Genomic DNA, 21,629 nt, shown 5'->3' with positions numbered 1-21,629 from the left:
AAATCTACCTCTGGAAGAATATGCTTACTCTCCCTTTAAATAATTTTAATAATCTCAGGAGATCCCCCTGGATCTAAATTTTATCTTCTCTGTTGTTTGTTTTATTTTTCCACATATTATGCTTGTTATAGCTGGACCTTACGCTCCCATTTGAATCAGTAGCAAAACTTCCATGGACTCCAGCCACACTGGACTCTGCTAGATCCTGGACTGAACGTGGAGGTGGCTGCATCTCTGGTTTGTTTTTACCCAGTTTCTGGGGATGGACATCACCAAGAGGTGAAGCCCACCCTGGGTTTCACTGGGTAGAGCATTTTAAGCAAACATTTTTAGATAGCCCATCATGGTCTTTTGCAATATATCCTTACCCTGTGTGAGAGAACAGCAAGAGGAGTTGGTAAGTGGCACCAAGGTGTCCCAACCAATCATGAGCATGGGGGTTTCTCCACATTCTTAAGATGGCCAGGAATTTGCACCAATGATATCTTCTGCCTAAACTTTCTTTTCTATGAATAAGTAATCAAACACAGTGCAGACTCACAGCTGATTACTTAACATCACTATTGACTATGCTGGTAAACACAGAAACTGGCAGGTAGGACCAAAGTTCTGTCTCTGCCATGGGTTGTAAATTGAAGGAAAGGAAGGAAGTGAACAAAGCCACAAAGTCATGCAAGATCAGCTGTAAGTTGAGCAAGATACCATGGGCTGGAAAGATTCTGCTGCATGCCCCTGGAGTTGATGTACATTGAGCATGAAAACTGTGAAGAAAACCACTTGGCACTTGAGTCACATTCACCACCACCAGTGCTCAGCAGTGCTGCTGAGCCATCACTTCTTGTGTGTCTCCACTCATTTCACTAATGCATTCACTCCTCCCTGCTGAGGAGACCTCCTCATGCTGAGAATAAAAACTAGCAGTTTCTCTTGAAAAGTCTCTCCTAGAGGAAGGTTGGAACTGAAGATGTGATGCAAGAATGTAGACATTGCACAGAGTTTTTGGATTAGTTAATGTTAATTCAATTATAAGTCTGAAGGTGCTGGACAGAGACTGAATTGATGTCTTCAGTCAGTAATTGTTTCTACACTCAACAATCAAGTATTCATGTTAATTCTTTAGATTTGTCAGTAACTACTGTCTTTTGCTTGTGGACATGTTCCTAAGTCATCACACAGAAGTAATTCTGGAAAGTAGTTGTTTCCCTTCAGGTGCAGGGGATACTACTGGTCAATTTTCCTGCGTGATGGCTTTTGAGCATGGGATTGCAGAGGGTTTTACTTTGGAAACTGCCATAAGGGTGCCATCAATCTGCAAGTTGAATGTCCAGTTGTATTTAGAAATGAAATTACCTTTAATTGCCAGGTGTGCTGCAGGGTGGGCTTCAAGCCATAAGTATTTAGCTAAAGAAGAGCTAGGAGAAGTATTCCTTCCTTCCACCATTCTACCCTTCCTTCTATCCTTCCTTCCTTCCTTCCTTCCTTCCTTCCTTCCTTCCTTCCTTCCTTCCTTCCTTCCTTCCTTCCTTCCTTCCTTCCTTCCTTCCTTCCTTCCTTCCTTCCTTCCTTCCTTCCACTCTCTGTTCTACCCTTCCTTTTACCCTCCCTTCCTTCTATCTTCCTCCCTCTCTCCCTCCCATGCATTTTTTTTACAATCACAATGCAAATATGCTTTCATTTGGCAGACAAATGAAAGGAATTTTTTTTGCTTCGGTTCAGAATAGTGGAATTGTAGCATGTATAAAACTGCACAGTCAATAAAAAAAAAGTATATAGAATTTTGCAACTTGCATGAATGCATCTGGGGACAGAGGAAGAGGGGTATATCTGTGTGTAAATAACCTTCCTTTTTCCATCTGGACCTTATAGAGCAATTTAGAATGCTTTCTTTTTCACTTGGATAACCTCAAGTGCTGAGGAAAGCCAAAGCTTTGGTAAATCAATGTTTTGGGCTTCTGTTGAAAACAAAAATGCAAAAAGAGATGCATGAAAGGCTAATGTGCAGAAATACCTTGGTTTCTGGTTAAAAACATGTCATCAGATGCTACACAATGCAATGATAAGTCAGTATTTTATGGGGAAGTTTTAAGAGAAGGTGGACAGTATAGATAAAAATCAAATGTACGATTAATGCTTACCCTGTAAGTCTTTTTTCTGAAGTAGATTGCAAATATACATAATATAAGAAAATAAATTGTAAAATTTGAATTTACCTAAACTTTATTAATGTTTTATCATTAAAAAAATAACAATCAATCTCTGTTGCTATGAGCAATAGAAACCCACTGATATTAGACATCATATTGCATCATTTATTATATTGAATTAGTCTACATGAACTGGCTTTAATATTATGCTATCTGCAAAGAAAGAGCCAAACAATATTGAAAGAGAGAGGATGTAAATGTTTAATGTTACTGGTATTAAAGACTATAAAAAGCTATCTGATATGATTAGCCTGTATTTATGTAAAGGCACTTAATAAAAAAAAGGTTCTAACAGCCACGGTTGAGTTGTGTGATAACTATTCCTGTGCTCATAACAGATGGTGTATTTTCCTACACAGTTACTGCATGATCAATATCGTTATTGTAAAGTGCTTTTAGCTAATTCAAATATGAAAGACACTGCATATAAGTTAAATTCTGTTGTGATCTATAGAAGAAGGTTTTAGGTCAAAACATACAAAGATCTTAAATTATGTCAAGTAGGCTTCATCTGAAAAGAAGTGTCAGACAAAAAATACAACATCGCACAATCTATTAAATGCAGTGCTGGAACATGCATTGTACTCTAGAAATTGCAATTGGAAAAACAAGAATGGTAAGAGATAAACGGAGAAGTAACTGTTCAGATTAATTGATAGTACCTCACTCATCAGAAAAGAGGTAAAAGAAATGATCACTTGAGAGGAGGATAGAGAAAGTAGTATGAAATAGTGAATAAGTTGAAGGAATTGTCCTTAAATTGAAGGCAGACAATAATGTCATAATCAGATTCACTGAAGTACTCACGTTGTGCAGAGAAGCAGGACTATAAGGAAAAAGTGAGTGATGTATTTTTTTTCTTCTTCTGCACAACAGGAACAGTTCTTCTGTCCAACTTAATAAAAACATTTCCATTCTATCTACATTTTAAGATAGTCATATTGAAATATAATTTCACTGAAGCCTTAGTAGGGAGTCTAGGTTAACAGCAGTCACACTAGTAACCATATCTATCTTTTGAGTCATGAGTCTCTTAGAATTTGCTTTTAAATGCCTAGAATATAATCCTAACAGTTATAAAACCACATTCATTTCCACCGTTATCCCAGAAATCATTTCAGCCTCCACAACTGTGTCACAAACCTGACAGTTCTGATGCCCTTTGTGTTCTCAGGTTGTCCTTGAGTCACATTCCTTCATCTTTTTGGGGGTGTTGTTCTAGTTACAGAATGACAATTTTTACTTTTTTTTAATGGCAGTGTTAGTATTTGGAAATTGTTTTTTAATTACTTCGTACCTAGAAAATACTTCCAAATAAGTCAAATGCTAATCATAGCACTAATATAGGACAAAGATTAACAATGAAGCTCAGAGATAAAAATCAGACAGCATCACATATCATTAAGCAGATTTACTCTAACCTTAGATTTTCCTAAATCTTCAAACCAAATTTAGTTTTCTATTGGTATAGTCATCCAAACCACATCATATATTCCCCTTCATAAATGTATCATGCTCTGTCTTAAAATGACACCCCCTACTTCAGTCACAGAATCAATGTGAAGGTTGTTCTTAGGTCTGTTCTGGTGCTGCTGCGAAACCTTCTGGATTCCAGCCTAAATACAGTGAAGTCTTTATGTACCTTTTGGTCTTTATGCGTGAGTGTGTTTCCCTGTCTCTTTTAGAAATTCAGCATTTGCTGTATTCAAGGTTGGGTTTTGTTGGTTTTTTTTTTTTTTTTTCCATCTGCATCTCACTAGTTGGTTAATGCATGGGAGCAGAACCTTCATCATCTTCTGTTTCAACTGGGAGTTGCCCTGACCCATGTGCAGGACCTTGCACCTGGCCTTGTTGAACTTCATGAGATTCACACAAGCCCACTCTTGAGCTTGTCCAGGTCCCTCTGGATGGCATCCCTTCCCGCCAGTGTGTCGACTGCACCACAGCTTGGTGTCATCTGCAAATTTGCTGAGAATGCACTCAATCCCACTGTCTATGTCATTGATGAGGATATTAAACAGTACTGGTCCCAGTACAGACCCCTGAGGAACACCACTCATGACTGATCTCCGCTTTATCCTTTCATTTTATGAAATTGGTGATTAGCTTTCTTTCCTATTTATGCTAGTTTCATTCTAGTTCTAATATCCTCTTTGAACTGATTATTTATCCTAGAACTCTTGTCTCTGCACTGTATGTCAGTCCAGGCAGATTTGTTCACTTAAAGAAATTACATTTTGCTAACTACTTCCTTTAAGTTCTTTAAATATATCCCTTTGTAATGAAAAATGATCTAAAGTATCAATTTCACCTTATTCTATATATTTTTTTTAAATGAAACTGAACACATACAATTTTGTACATAACTTTCTGTTAGGTACCTAATTCCCTTTGCAGGTCAACTCTTGATCACATTTTCAGAAAATCTAATAGATGCAGCTGCTTAAATTCCACTGATTTCTGAAAATGAGGGGAAAAATATTGAATCACATTGAGGTGTTTGAAAAATGCGCTCTATATCCACAGCAAAGATTTTTAGTGGTTATATGCTCCATTTATAAAGTTGAAAAAGTGTTTAGAAAATCTCAAAGTACAAGTCCCTTATAAAGTTGCCAGAAGCAGCAGTGTGTCTTAGAATATAAAAGATGTGCTGAAGATCTGAATAGCCCTGCTGGTGTTTTTCTTTGAATACATATGTTCTATAAGGCTGATTCCAATCAGCACTGATGATTTTGATAGTAAATAAGTTAGGAAAAGGTTTATGACTCCTTTAAGTTCTCTATCTGTCCTATTAGTTCCAGCAGGTTTGTAATCTGAAATGCCTTTAGGACCTGCTAACAACATTGCTGTTCTCAGGTCTCAGCATTCTAGTAGCAAATAGAAGTGCATATAATTGAAAATGCTGCAGTAATTGGCTGAGTGTGAAAAATATGAAGATGTATTTATTTGCTGAAGTTAGGAGCTGCCCTCTGGAAGTCATCTGGAAATGACAGTATTTATTGGTTTTGAAGAAGAAGAAAAAATTCCTTTGCAATAGATAACTCCAATTCCTTACTGTAGAGGAAGCTGAGCATAGAGTTTTCAAGGTGGAGAATGGCAGAACACGTGTGAGGTAAATGAAAACATTCGGTATTGCTGGCTATTGCAGCTGAACAAAATTACTTGCTTTTTATACTACCTCCACAGGTAAACTTCCCTAGCAAATTCCTTTGGTAAGACAGCAGAATCTTCTTCAGGGAAAAAAGAGACCATTCAGGGAAAAGTTCATTAATTTGACCATCCTGATGTTCAGTTGCATATCCTAATATCAGGACATTTGTGTGGTTCTCAAGTTTCATACTGCACACAAGTATTTTGATTACTTCCTGCATTCTATCAGCTGCCTACTGAGTTTTAAAATCTTTTAAAATCTATTTTGCTGTTGCTGCAAAAGAAAAGATATAAAAACATAAAAGTTATGTGCAGTTATCCCAAGAACTGGTGAATGAGAAAGAAGTGGTGAATGAGCACTCAAAATGAAAGTTCTACAGTTGCTCTCTCCACCCATCCATGTGCAGGGCCTGACTACCCAGAGGTGTTTTGTATTAGCCCAGGCAGTTCTACAGATTTCCCTCAAAAAATGTTATTTACAAGTGCTCACATGAATGATCCAATGAAAATATGAATTACAGATTGAAATCTATTTTGCCTAATTTAAGCATGTAACTCAGTTTTAAACCTCTTATCCCTACTGTCCTGCTCAAGGATCCCCCAAGTACATCTGTATCTTTCTTAAACTATAGGGACCAAAACTGTCTCAGAGGCTACATCTACATTTTGACCTGCCCCAACAAGCAGGCCTAGTCTCTCAGGCCCACTGATGTAGAAAAAACTGTCAGCCGCACTGCATCCCAGGGGCAAATATTTTATATCCATACTTGGCCTAAGTCTCCTCAAGTCTGTGTAGTACCCTTAGGTATAATTGTTATATTTGTTTTATTTCAGTCTGTCTGAAAAAGTGTGAGGGCTATGTTAAAACACTGGCTGGGAAGTTCTTTTGTTGCAGGATGTTGCATGCATTTTTACGGCATGCAAGTGTTGCTTGCCTTGGGGAAGGCCATGAGATGGGAATGCCTGGGGGAATGCAGTTTGATGGTTGTTGGAAGACTATACATGGCATGGAGAGCCTAGTGAAGTCTCATCCTTGCTGCCTGTAAAGTGTGGTCCCTGAACTCAATGTTTTTCTAGAACTGCACTCATTTTTATCTCAAACGGAACTAGCAAGTTTACTCTGAAATGAAAGCCTGAGAATGAACTATCACACACGGAGTAGGGATGATGGAGGGCCGATTCCAGGAGCCAAGTTATTTGCTGGTGTAGATGTACCCAATAGTATTTTACAGCTGACATTTCACCAATACTGAATCAAGTGGAATCATTACCATCAGCATCTTACATATAACACTACTATTAACATGTCAGAATGTGATTTGCCTTGACTTTCATTGTTGACTTTCATTTAATTTCTTTTCCACTCTAACCTCCTGCACCTTTTCCTCTGCATTTGTGTTTACTCAGCTATTCACAATCTAGTATTGGTGAAAGTGGTTTCCCCCTCCAAAGTGCAGCACTTGACACACATCTTACTGAATTTTATCTTGCTGATTTCAGACCATATCTCAAGCTTATTACAGTAATTTTGAATCTTGATGCAGGTCCCTAAAGCATTTGTATGCCCCGTGCTGTTAATTAGTATCATTCATAGATTTCATATATAATCACAGTTCATTTTGTCATGTAGGTCACTAATGAAAATGTACTAAAAATTAGTAGATATAGAATATAATTCTGTAGCTTATTCATGTGCTTATATTTGTCCTACTCCTTTAACCTCTACTCTGAGAATCCCCAAGAGGCACCTCAGTAGTTGCATCAGTATTTAATACTTGCACTCATATCTAATCTGATTCACAGCATTATATTTAAGTTATCAAACTCTAACAACTCTGCTTATGTCCCCAAAGAGGGAGCAGTCTGTCACTTACTGAGCTCTGCATTAATGTTAGTTGTTTGTCACTAATCTTGCATTCCAATTCAGAAATAAGTGACCAAAAGTGGGCTATTGATGTTATATTTTTCTTATGTTATTTGCAAGCACTGTGCATTTACTCCACTATATTTGTAGAAATCCATGGGTTTGCAGGAAACTGCCTCGGAAAGTTTTACTGTATCAAGTGACCTACTTTTCACCTTAGTCCATTTGAACATAGCAGAAATATTTACTGTCAGTTACTGAGGCAGGCAATGTGGTATTGTTTTGTCTAGATCAGCATACTTCAATGGCCATGCAGTCTATTAAATATCTCTTACAGACTCTGGATTTAATAAATGATTTCTAATTGACTAGGTGTCAGTGGCGACATTCTAGAAAACTCAGTTACATGGGATTTTTCATTGATTTTCCCTATATTAGGAAATGAAATGTCAGATACCATTAATTGCATTTTCACAATAAGAAGCATACTGCAAAAGTAGCTGCTAAATGAAAGCATTTCCAGCCTAACGCACAAAAGAAGTATTCTTTTTAAATTAATCCAATATATAAACAATTATTACAGTTATGTGCCTCTGTGTGCCAAATTGATGTGAATGTAATTACAATCTATAATATGGAACCATTTTGCAGGCTTCTAGGAAAAAAACGCATTCAGGTATATTCTGCACTCATTTATCCTTATACGGTATGCTACCTGCATCCAGCAACATAGAAGGTGGTTAACCCATGGTTTCTAGGAGTTCTTACCTAGGATGACTCCATCATCCCTGACATCAGCTTGCACTTACTGTTTTACATGGCTCAAAGACAGAACTCTTATCTTATAAGTACACACATGTTTACCCAGGCTATATGTTGTTAGTAACTAGCATGTGATCCAGAATAAAGTTTATGAGACTGACACACATATTCATTACCATCAGTGGTCCCCTGTTCAAAATGCATTGGTGCATTTTTCCTGCTTTCCTGTGTCTGCATTGGTGTAATCAGGCATTTATGATCACATGTTTTCTACAGATGTAATTCTACAGCTTTTCTTTCACGTGATTACATTTATTATGCCAGAACTGACCACCGGTCTCTATAGTCCTAGGGAGATGATATTAGCAGCCTGGATGTGAAAATTCATTTGACTATGCACAATTTACTGTAGTGCTAGAAGTTCTTATGCCTTTGTAGAGAAAGAAAAATCCATGACCTTTCTAAAGCATGTGATGTAGCATTCAATTTCCCTGCATCTGATCGATAAGCAAGCAGGAAATTATATCTTTTGCCATGGTAGACAAGCATAATTAAGCAATAAGGCAATGGAGGTAGTTGTGATTATCTTAGGATGCACCTGGGAGCTGCCTTGTTGCTATTTTAAAACATCTTTATGCTAAGGGAACTGTATTAACTTCTGCTGAGAAAGATAAAGTTGGCTGTTTGGAATGCTCATGAGCAGCAGTTTCAGTTGTGCTTCACAGAGAGTCATGTGGAGTGTTCACACCAAACAGCTAGGCTTCTCCTTCAGCAGAAGCAAAGATCAAGCAGGCTGTAAACATTTAATTGACAGTTCAGACCTGGAAAAAAAACAAAAACTACAAAAAAAAAATGCTTTGGATGGCTGCCAATGAGTGTAAAACTTACATTTTTACCAGTTCACAACAAAAATATGTTACCTCCAACACTTGACTTCTAGGGAAGACATATCTGCATAATTAATGCTATTGCATCCACATTCTAATTTATGCATTTTAATTATACCAAAGGCCCAGTGAATAATTAATGCTATCAAAACAATGGGTCTGAAGCATAATCTGAAAAGTATCACTTTTTAATGGACTTTTGTAGATTTAAATAACTAATGAAAGCTATTTAACTATTTGATTGCAAAAGTATATCCCCCTGATAAAATCAAGTATTAACTACCATTGTTGAGCAGCCTCTCAAGTGGTAAATGTTAGCTCAGACTACCTGTTTTCACAATTGTCCAATCTGAGTATACCACAGTATACTAACCCACCTGAGCCATATGCATGCAGGAAAGAGATTTATTTGGATGTTTGCCCTGTGTGAGGGACTGACATGTCATTGGCATCATCTGTAAGATGTAAAATCAAAATTCCAGGCACAAAATTCGTCTTTGACCTAATGTCTTCAAGCAGGTCAGTTCATGTAAGTTTCATGGGGAGATTTAGAACTGAATATAAAGAAATACAATATAGAATTCATTATCTCTTGAGTTCAGCAATCTAAGAATTAAGGATGTAGTCCAGGTTAGTAATTTAGTGCCTTGCAGTGGTCGACAGAGAGAGATAGCACCTCTGAAGAGTTTCATCTCATCCTAAAATAGGTTTTTGAAATAGATGGAATTAATAACCATTTCGCAGCAGCTATCATTTTTCTGTTTCTTACAGAGGAAGCTTAGGATACTGCCTTAGACCATATACCTAACTTCTAGACAGTCTAGTTTAGGTGAGCTTAATCTCACTAGCAATGACAGCTTCTAAAGTACCATGTGAGAAAGAGCTACTCACACAGACCTGAGGGCGTAAAGACCAGAGCAGAGCAGAAGGACTTAGAGCACAGAGCTGTCCAAAGCTCCCTGTGTTACACTGACAACCAGCACCCCTGCTGCTTGGTCAAGTCTCAGACTTAAAACATGTCACACTGATTAAGAAAGTCCTTCCCCCTCTGAAAGTCTCAACATGTGCATTCATGTTGATCTGCTGTGCCCAAAGGCTTGCCTCCACCCTGGTGTGGTCCCTGGAACGATGCTGGGCAGTGTGATGTGCTAAGAGCAGGGTGTCCCAGATGTGCAGCATGTCCTAGGTTTGGTGTACTCTGAATTTGTCACTCAAAGGGTGGTGAAAGCATATAGACAGCAGACAGCACTGACTGCATAGCATGGAAAGCCTGATGGCAGCAAGTACCCATTTCTTTAGATGAGTAAAATGATACAGTAAATGATGAATTACTGTAATCTCCAACAATAAGTTACATACATTCAAGTAATATCAACTTGTCAATACGAATATAAAATGAATAGCTTTTACCAACCTTTTTATTCATGTTTTCTATGTCAGAAGTTTACTCTTTGACCTCTGATGTGAAACATTTAAGAAAGTGTTGTAATATTAACAGTATAATGAAGGACTTGTAAAAGAAATAAGTTTGGGAAAGGCTGCTGCCAATTTTGAATATCAGGACCCTTATTTAAGTGCATTATTTGGGGCTCAGTAACTTTTGGCTCCTTTGTTTTAAGTTTTCTCTTTCTACCTAATATTGTAGACTGAAATCAAAGTACTTGACTCTCCAGAGCACCCACCTGAGTCACTAGGGAGACATGGATGGGGACTATGTAGGAACTAATTGTGTTTTCCCTGTTTTCAGCTGTGTTTTCCCAAGCCTGGACATGAGCTAATTCTCTTGTCTTCTCTTGTGTTTGTGGTCTGTGCTGGGCAGGTGACAGTTACATTCAGTTTGGGTGGGCTGGATGGCAGGTCCCCTCATACAGATGTGGGGAAGGGACAGGGTGGCACAGAAAAGGCTCCTGCTGAAGTGGCTCGGCTCCAGGGAAGTCTCAGCCAGCCATAGCCAGCTGCTGCCTGGCCCTGCCGAATATTTCATAGAAGGTAGAAAGCAGAATAAAAAAGAAAATCTGCCTTATTATCAGACTAAAACTAGTTTCTTTCTTCTGAGGAATAGAACCTGAAAGAGCGGACTGGTGCAAACTGGGAATGCTGTAGCAGTTCACAGGCTAACCCTGGTTGTTTATGTGTTCTTCACTGCTCAGTTCTCCTGCCCAGGAGCTAGGCAGCATCTTGATGGTATTCCTCTGCACCCCACTCCTCTCTACTTTTCTTACTGCAGTACCTACAACAAGCAGTAAGAATAATTATTCAAGAAACACAACTATTTTATTAAATCCAATTTAAGACCAAAACCTCCTTACTGTGTACGCGATGGAAACCAATTATCTAGCAGTCCTAGTCAGTCTAGTGTTTTTAATGTGGATGACAAAAACAGCTGCTGAAGCATGAGCTCATGATCTCTAGCAAAGTGTCTCCCTTTGCTTCTGCCTTTGCAGGACTATGCTGAGAAGGAGAAAGCTGCAGCCAAGGCTCTGGAAGATGTGAAGGCTAACTTCTACTGTGAACTATGTGACAAGCAGTACCACAAACACCAGGAATTTGACAACCACATCAATTCTTATGACCACGCTCACAAGCAGGTATATCTGACAAATGTTTGTGCATGTTACAGCAGTCCATCTTCCTTCCTCATTGATTGAGGGAGGTTTCTAAATTTGCTCAAGTAGAAGACAACTTATTATTTGATGTTTTCAACTTTAACATGATAGTTTTCATTAAAATAAAATGTAAAATATTGTTTTAATCTTCACCACAATTTCTTTTAAGCCCCTCTGACTAAATGATCTTCATCTATAGTTTTACATAGGTGCTCAATACCAATATTCACACTTAATTTGATATATTTAAATGTGGAATTACTTATAAACTAGAGGGAGGGGGAAGGACCACTTCCTCAAATGTCCAGGTCCCTCTTTTGGATGCATGCTGTTTCAAGCGGTTTAGTTTTTTTTAAAAAGCATGTGTTTCTGAAGTTGAAGTCTATGTCTCATGATGTTTCTCAGGGTGGAATACATTTTGCCTTACATGCAGAACATAATATAAAATAATGGCTACTATTGAACAACAAGATACTGGATTCCTGGGAAAAGATAACAGATGCTAATTTTTTGTCATTGGTTTTGTATCAATTTTAACAGGTCTATATGTGGTAAGTGTATTCTACCCATATATGCCTATTATTCTTCTATCCTGCATCCTAATTTTCCTCCAATTTTAGCAAAATCCATACGTCAGTTGGAATTATGCAAAGAAAATGCAATTAATTCACATAAGCAGTTCAGATTTCAAAGAAAATTGTTTGCAAAGTTTGGGAATGAGCATTTCTGAACCTCTGATGTGACAGATCATATCTGCTAATCTAACACGTAAAGTTGGAATGTGTAACTAGGTTCCACAGAGGTATCTTTTTCTCCTGTGTTTCTACTAGTGCTTACATTACACAGTTCAAGTTCTCATTTATTGTGTGCATTCAAGTTGCCAGGTTATTAGTGTGGTAGTTCTGGGTGATCACACTTTTGGGTGCATGGGGAACAGGAGCTACCTTACAAATATGTGAATCATTTAGGACTTGCAGGTATTTCTGAGAGAGGACTAGAAATAAGTGTTGTGTAAAACAATCATGCTGAAGGAAGAATGCCTCACTCTCACTGCAAGCAATCTTACTGTCTTTTGCTGTATTATAAAGGATGTAAATCAGCGTGAAATTTTCTGTGTGCATCTACCACAGCACTGCATTAACAAACTGCTTAGCATCTGCCCACCCATCATGCTGAACCATTCTGCTGAATTCAAGCAGGCTGGAGTCGGCTATCCATGTGTGTTAATGGGATTCTTTTGGCCCATCACTCCAAAACTACCAATAGATTCACCTGATGTGTTTCTATATTAAATCAAAAGCAATTCCTCACATCACCATTCCATTAATTAATCCATAAAACCGGCTATAATAATACAAAACAAATGCTTTTCCAGATCCTAAACACATGACTCTAATCCCTATAAATCCCCATTTGCTGTACAAAGAATTTTTTCACCCTTCAGCTGATTTTTTAACTCAACATAAATGCATCTGAACTCAAATGAATCTATTTGTGCCCTTCCCTTTTTACACACTCTCCCTGCAAAGAGCAGCTTATGCAAAATAAAACAGCCTTCTTGAGGCACCATCTATGATTGGGTTGTTGGGCAGGGGAGGTTTTGGCAGCATTCTGTTATAAAAGGGAATGTTTAAGCAATAAAACTCTTTTTAGTTTTTAGGTAAATTTAGTGCTTTAAAAGCTGCCAGACACAGTACTGGGAACTAAGGTTCTCCATGGAAATGCATGACACATACAGAATATCATCTGGCAGTACAAGCTCACCCCATCCTGCCCTTTCAGATGTAGTTCAGAAGCTCAGTTAGTGCAGGATTAGCTAGCTACCCTCCTGATGTGACAGGGTAATTCAGTCCCTTCTCCCCTCTCACTTCTTGACTGCTCAGCCAAGTCTGGGAACAGCATTAATTTGCCTCTAGGAATAGTGTGGATGAGCCCTTTTCTCTGACTTTTATAGTTGGTCACAGAAAAGCCTTTATTCTTCTTACTTTTATCAGAGTAATCTTCAAAGAAAACAAGTACATTTATGGTTTCCTGTGGTTTTAGTTAGCTTAATTTCAAAATGTTTGTTCTGGGAGGGATAGTAACCACCAGAAAAGCTTCTTTCTCCTAAGGTATGTTTTTTGTTTCCCAGCAGAAATTTGAGGGTACCTTTAGTCATCCACACAAATATGTTCTAGGCATCATTCTTCTAATGGAGAGTAAATTAAAATAAACAGCTCTTTACATCTCAGTAACAATACAGTGTAGTCCTCCCATGTGATTTCGCATTTAAACGCTACTTCTTCAAAATTTGTATTAAAGTGGCAATGCTGTTTAGAGAAGATATAAAGGCAGAGTACTGAGTGCACTGAGTACTTTGTTATAAGTCTTTTGTTTCTCTTCCAGAGGAAACAGATTTTATTCAAAGAATTATGACTCTAATATCCCAATATTATGGTTTTATAAAATTAATTTTGTGATCCATTTTCTTATCTATGATTTCAGCCAGTTGTTAAAGCAGAAAGTACTGAGTCTTGGACTTAGCAGTCAGCATACCAGCCATTGCCTTCCCTGTCCTCAGAGGACTGCAAAATGTTATGATGACAATTTGGCCTTGTTTGCATAACTGCTCTTTCTGCTGTGTTAGGTTATTCTAAAGCAATATACTCACAGAGACTTTCTGTCTCTCTGCATGCTACATACATTCATACTTACATATATAAAAATATTACGTATGTATGTGTGCATATATACACACATATGCATACAAACAAAACTTTGACAGAACATCAAAGATCCCCCCCACCTAGATCTTCATTATCTTCTAACACTGTAATCACCCTGGAGGGGTCTAATATGATTTATATATTTTTAAGTAATATTGTCTGAGTATTAAGCAGTCTTTATTTCTTTGGTTTTCTTGATAGCATTAGTCTTAACTAATGTTGCCGACATCTTTCCTTACGCACTACTCTACAATAATTTTTCATTCATGTTACCTATTATTGGAAATTAATTTCTTTCAGTGCAAAGCTGGATAAAGTGAACTCAGAAAATCTGTTTGAGTGGAAGGCTGCGCTCCCACCCAGAATTACCTGAGCTCCCTGTTGTTAAGCCTGATACTTAACGAGGCTGGGGCTAGTGTGTGGTTGACTTTCCTGGGAGCATCTAAACTTTCATCTCCATACAGCCCTATGCATACATGTCTTATTGGCCCGGCACATACCAGCTAATACACTTGAAATCAACAGCTTTTTTCCTTTGTGTTTTTCATTTGCTATGGAATCTATGACTTTATGAAGTCCTGGGCAGCAGTCATGAGCAGTAGCACATTTGATAAATCTTTAATATCTCTCATCAGGCATCAAGGTGAACAATGTTTGCTATCACTTGCTTGCCGTGTTCTCGGCAACAAAAGTTATGCATCAGAACGGATTACCTTGGCTCTGTCAAAAGTATCTGAACACTGAAAAGGATAAGCGTCCTGGTGTGAATTCGTTCAAAAGTCACTAGTATATAGAAAAATCAATATAGGATGCTGCCTGAAAATGTAATATATGTGGATGTATGTTACATGCTAAGCTGAAAATAATATGGAAGTATAGATTTTTTAACAGGATTGTAAGTCACATGCATGTGTAAAAGGAAGCAAAACTTGAGCGGAGATGTCTATTTGTTAACGTTATTAAATGGAATCTTTTAATACCTCTGGGTCATGCATAGCATTACCCATTCATTTAATGTCAAAGTAGTTGGAGCTTTCAATTTTTGTATAAATAATCCTTAGCAATCAGCAAGGCTTTTAGATGTCAGCAAAGGAGAAAATCACAAATCTGTTCCATGCACTGCAATATAATAATTGTGATGATAATAATATAAATAAGCAGCAAAGAAAAACAAGACTGTATTGCCATCTTGGGGTTTCTAATGACAAAACAGGTCTTTTAGTTTTGTAGCCAAAATTTAGCCATACAGTTAAATACATCACATTCTTTTATATAGAAAACAAAAGTATCTCAATTTTAGTGTTCTTGAAGCAGGCAGCACTGTATAAGTAGGTGAACAGAACTTTCAGTCTACACTAGCTCACATGCAAGGACCTGTATCTTAGTATTTAAATACATGCATACTAGCACTTGGGTATATTTTTTACATGGAAGTCTGATTTAGTGTGTACAGCTGTGGGCACTTGCCATTAAGTCTTTATGGTGCTTGTGGATTTAAACTCTAATTCAGGCATAGATTTAGCTCCTGTTAAACATCAAAGCTAGCAAATATGCCTACATTTTAGCTAGCATTGCCTCTATCACCTAGAAAATGCACAGATAAGTGAATACAGGGAAAGCTTCAGGAATGAGTGTAAGGCTGAGACCTTGTTCATTCATCTTTAGGATTTTTTTCCCAGCATCTGCGTGTTTATTGGAAGAAAAGTAAGTCCTGTATTTTGGCTCTAAGGTACACCTTTCCTATTAACCATACAATTTTCATTTAGAGGAAAGGAAACTGGTTTGGCAGTATCTGAGAGACTGGGGACTGGGAAATTAGGCAAACACAGCAACACCAAGAAACCTTCTTCTGGACAAAGTATCATATATTTAGATGTAAGAACACACTTATCAAGCAGAAAGGGCTACATGAGCATGAAAGTCCACTACTATGTGTGCTTGTGTAGTCTCTGCTTTTTTCCCTTGATATATAGGTGGACCCACTGTCCCTCTTGTACTCCCATGTGAACAAGGCTAACATCCTTCCCTGCAGCCCTTGCTTCTGTTTCTCTGCATCAGGACACTGGCTGTTAAGAAGGGCCTGCTTTATTAGGGCCAGGTTTTGCACATGAGGTCTGTACTCTCTGTGGCCTCCTGAGAAAATAATCGGAATGGCAAAAGACCTCAGCATTTCTTGCTCCCCATTAGCAGCAGGTGCTGTCTGCAGTCATCAGCATTCTGCTCCTATAACCTCACAAAAATCAACTTTGTTTGATGCTTGTTAAGAAATACATGTATACTTTTAATAAAATTTTCATATTCATCATATACCTAGTCAGAAAGCCAGACCAGAACTGTATTAAAGATAAAAGCAAAGGAGTCAAGCAAGAGAAACAATAGTATGATATTAGATTCCCTCAGCTGGTTTATAAGTGGACTTGAAGTGATAAAGGAATTTTGTATGTGTGGTAGTTATTGTCCTCCTACTTTTAGTTACCAATAGATTGCTATGCTCAAAAGCAGCTATCATATACACAAATTGTTATGTGTGTGCAATTTGAAGGGTGTAAAATTAGGTCCAGTCCTGAAAACAATTGTGAACTTTCTAATGTGTATACCTATCAGCAGCCCCACAAAAATAAAGTATTCAAATGCATAAAATGAAAGATGGTCAGATGTTTTACAAGAGAACAGTTTTAGAGATGAAGGTTATTCCTTATTATTTTTTGCATCTTCAGAACATTTACCATAAGTATCTCTAGTCAGCTTAGATACTTCTGACACATAAATCAAAATACTGAAAGTGTGATTCAGTATGGTCAACAGTTTCCCAGATTTTTCCACAAATTATTCTTTAATTTCAGTGAAAGGCCCATTTACTTTTAGCTTTAGGCAAATCTATTACCAGTTTATGTTTTAACTATCACCATTAGACAATTATTTAGAATGATCATCTGTGCCTGTATACCCGTGTCAGACACTTCTGCTTCATGATGAATTTTTGGGGTTTTGATCCTGAAGAACTCTTAACTGTTATTTTATTTTTAACTTAAGTGTTATTTTATTCTTAACTGTTATTTTATTCTTTATTCTACAATAAACATACCAATTCAATTTTCCCTGGTCTTTTCTTTTAAGCACATCTTTCTCTTCCCTTGGAGAGAGTATACTCTTTATATTTCTGGCATAAGTCTTGATTTCTTTCATGTGAAAATGAAAGCTAAAAACAAAGAATTCTTTTCTATAGTCTATCCTATCATTTCAGTAGCTTTTTGTCTTAAAGACACACTGTTCTCTTCCTCATTCTGAAACCAGTGATTTTCTTATTGTTGCTTATGCCTATGCCATTTATTACATTCTCTAATTTCCGTTATAGCTTCACACTTCCTTAGCTTTTCATCATACATTGATTTTGCAGTGTGTGTTCTTGTTCATACTCCCAAAAATTACTTCCACTCTGTTTGTAACTGTTCCCAAAGAGCAGGTTTTTGATAATTTCTTGCTGAATAGTTTTCATTTTCTCACACTGCCTTTCCCATAATTAACTTAAAAAATTCTTCTCATTCTTTCAGAATTTGTTCTCGTGAATTAACTCCTTTTACTCATCCGTTTTGTACCTAAATTAGCTTTGATTACAAACTAGATTACCCTATGGTTTCTACTGGATGGTTAGATACAGCATTGACTGTGATGCTTATAATTAAGGTTTCCAAACACTTTGTATTTTAAGACACAGGTTTCTGTGGCTCTCAGGAATTGGGCTGAAATTTACGTTCTGCATCCCAAGCTTTAGTAAAATACAGTAAAAATATATAGTATTTGCAATGTCAAGAATAAGGAAGTGATAAGGCAACAGAATCAATACTGTTTGGACAACCTAATCTGATACTTTTATGTATCTGCTCTTTAGTAAAATCTTTACTCTCAGGTTGCATGTTGTTTTCCCTAAGGAAAACTCCTTGACACAGTACTGAAGATGGACCATACTTGAGGAATGAATCCATCTTGTGCAAGGGATGAAGCTGTTGGCTACAAAAGAACTGATGACGTGAAATGGGGAGGAAACAGAAGGAGAAGTGGGTTTAGGAAGTTAATATGGGAATAGGTGTAATGGACAGAGACAGAAATTGCAGGAATAGAAAGGCATGGAAGTATCACTCTGAAATTAGAAGACAACGAAAGGTGTGTACAAGAAAGGGAGAAAAAGGAGTTGCAAGAGGAAGGACCTGGAGAAATAATCCATAAATAAGGGAAAATACCAAGATAAAGCACAGGAGGAGACTGTCAGTATCAACCAGTAAGAGCCACCAATGTCTAAGCCATTTTACTTAGAGCTGAGGAACTGAGTGAATCAACCAGATAGGCTATATGAAAATCACATTTCACAACTCTGATTCGGTTAACAAGAATACCACAGATATTACATTGGCACAAAATGTTGTATTGAAAATAATACAAAGGACTTACACAACATAAAAAATGTCTGGGGTCTGAAAAAAAGCAAAGAATGAAATGTATAATGCTGTTGCTCATGTACGATTCCATCTTTTACCACTGATAGATAATATAAGACCAAAATTTTATTGTCCTGAACACTTCTTTCTGTTATTTAAAAATAGAAAAATCCTGCCTTTCTAAAAGCATGTGTGCATCAGAGCTGCTGTGCTTCAAACTACCAGCAGTCCAGCATCTTTGAAATGCTGAAGTAGCAGTGCAGTGAAACAATCAGGTTGTGTCACATCACAGAAACTAATGTAAATAAAGGTACCATAAAGCAATACAGGATGACATCAGCATTGAAGCCAAGGAGTAGTGTACAGCATATGAGCAAAAGCAGGATGTAAACGAGATGATAATTTTGTGGCATCACTGTACTAAGAACATTTATTTTGCCAGTTTGAAATGATCTTAAAGTGAATGCTTAGTTCACAGAATCACATAATCATCTAGGTTGGAAAGGACCTTGAAGATCATCTAGTCCAACCGTTAACTTAGCACTGACAGATCCCAACTACACCATATGCCCAAGTGCCATGTCAACCCGCCTCTTGAACACCTCCAGGGATGGGGACTCCACCACCTCCCTGGGCAGCCCATATAGTTTATAATATTGATGCAATATTTTCTTAATGTTATGTATTATTATTCTAATATTTTCTTAAATGTTATGTATTTATAGCTGTGCTACACAGAGATGCTTCAGTTGCACTCTACAGCAAGTGCATGTACCAGAGTAGCTCTGGAGCAGCAGAAGCAACATTATCAAATACCACTGAGCATGCTCCGGTGATTGGGTGTGACTCGAGGCAACAGATTCCAAAGAAGTGTCTTTATTTAAAATTTACCAATCTGTACAAATCAGTGGGCCTTATTAAGAACTGCTGAACCTGCTACCCTGCCAAAGCTCGCTGCTTTCTTATTACTCAGTGATAAAGTAAATAAATTGGCAGTATTCATCCTTTTTAAATTGCATGTTGCTTAGAATAATGAGATTCCTTTAATCATTAGCCCTCAAAAAAACTTCTTGCAAATAATGCAGAGCTTCTTTGAAATTTAATGTCTTGATAAGCTAAATTGTTAAATGTTAGATGCTATGGAATTACATTTGGTGTTCTTTAGAATGAATGTTAATTAACATGTAAATTAGCAATTTAACCCTCTTTAAATTGGAAAAAAACCCATGGGACACCTAATTTCATAGTTGTTAATGATGGTCCAATGGCTGTAAGATATTTCTTAAGCATTTCATTATATAAGGAATTACAGAAGTGTATTATCAGATTTTGGCATTTAAGACATAGCAATAACCAGAATGTCAGTTAGAGGAACTGCTCTTCATTAATGCCTGTGTTATTGTCCTTTCCATTCTTCTCAGAGGGTACACTTTTTAATTACTAAAGTTTTACAACCAATTTTTCAAGGAGGAGGAATGGTTGATGCAGTGTAGTGGATTCAAACAAGCAAGGAATCTGAAGGATTAGATTTGTAAAAAAAAGATGATGCCGAACTACAGACAAATATGAAATTCTGCCCCAAAATATCAGTTTAAGGTTTAATTTTGTACAATAATTCCCCACTCAAAACATGAAGAAACGTATTCTTATCTAATTATATCTAGACTAAACGTGGTAAATCTGGTTGAAACTCAACATCTCTGGTTCAAATAATTTCCCATTATTTCAAACATTGCTTCCATTTCAAATATGGATAAGGAAAAAATTCTCAAAACCAAATTAATTAAAACATTCCAATATGACTCATTTAACATGGTATTTACAATGTAAATTCAATAAATTTTGAAACAAAAGACTTTCTGAAATATTCTGTTCAAATAAGAAGTGGTTTTGAGCCAGTCATACTTCTTTTTCATACTGTGTAAAAAGGAGTGATTAAAATCAATATATTCCTCTTTGGTTCTCAGTTCTAAAATGATAATACATGCAGTACATGGGATATTACTTAAGAAAATGGGATAGATATGGAGAACCTAAATATTTATGTTTAAATTTTTATTCCCATTTTCATTTAACCTTTAGGGTACTCATGCTGGAGTTGCACCTGTATTGTTTAATGAATAAGATAGATAAATTATATTGGGTGTTGCTTTCCTTTTTTGAAGTGTCTGTATACAGATGTCTTTTCCATTATTTAAATGCCAGTATAGGGACAGAAGAAACAGAATATACAGCATGTTTTCTACCTACTTCTATGCAAAATGTTACTGTTCATGCAAAAATGTCTGTTCACCATGAACTACTAAGAACTGGGCAAGACTGAACACAGACATATATTATATTTCATGTGCCAGCTTCAAAAGACTGGCAAACATTAGGTAATATTGCTTATAGGCCACATACTTTGCACATTAATTTTTTTCATAAAATCAGTAGATCTGGAATAACTGATGTCATCTTAAGGTCAGGCTCTACACATCTTGCTTCAAATGAGGTGATAGAGAGCAAAGCTCTGCCAGATGCTATGTCTTTGATTACTGTCTGTTCACAAGTACTTTAATTCATATTTGTGGAATGGCTTGTAGAGTAAGGTACTATTCAACCAGATTAAGGAACCTGTTGTTACAAAACATCTGTACATATCTTACCTGGGACAATTCTGTGCCATAGTCAGCTTTTTGGAAATACTGGGCAATTAGGTTTGTTAGCAAAATGTTGTACCCTCAAATGTTCACAGAAAAAATGTTTCTGTTGGCTTCTGCATAACTTTTGAACAGTGCTCTCTTGCTCATATCTTTCCCTCCTCTGGAAAAATAATAATTCTTCTAGTCCCATTGGCATCCACAAAGTATACCTGGCGCTATGAACATCTGTCTGGAATCTGCATCTGTTATAGTTCTGTTCATTTTTTACTGTCTGCATCTTCCATGCAGTAATTACTGCACAAGACTGTAGCTGAGCAATTGATTCCTGTGGAGCTTTAAAGTCACGCTAATCAACTCTGTTTGTGTTTGAGGA

General features: G+C 37.1%; 1 protein-coding gene across 2 annotated transcripts in view; it reads left to right on the top strand.

Moving 5' to 3' along the window:
* The window catches only part of ZNF804B (zinc finger protein 804B), a 70,949-nt gene that overhangs the window by 25,778 nt on the left and 23,542 nt on the right, over positions 1 to 21,629 (top strand). The window contains exons 1-2 of one of the 2 annotated variants that reach the window (XM_074864867.1): positions 4,245 to 4,302; positions 11,312 to 11,455. In XM_074864867.1, coding sequence (XP_074720968.1) covers positions 4,294 to 4,302; positions 11,312 to 11,455 — 153 coding nt within the window. In that variant the 5' untranslated portion in view covers positions 4,245 to 4,293. Of the gene's footprint in view, positions 1 to 4,244; positions 4,303 to 11,311; positions 11,456 to 21,629 lie in introns of those variants that run through there. The other variant, XM_074864859.1, reaches the window with a different exon arrangement.

This window comes from Strix uralensis, chromosome 1 (genome assembly GCF_047716275.1).
Source record: "Strix uralensis isolate ZFMK-TIS-50842 chromosome 1, bStrUra1, whole genome shotgun sequence".
In the NCBI taxonomy this organism is placed as follows: Eukaryota; Metazoa; Chordata; class Aves; order Strigiformes; family Strigidae; genus Strix; species Strix uralensis.
This window is presented reverse-complemented; position numbering and strand designations above follow the sequence as displayed.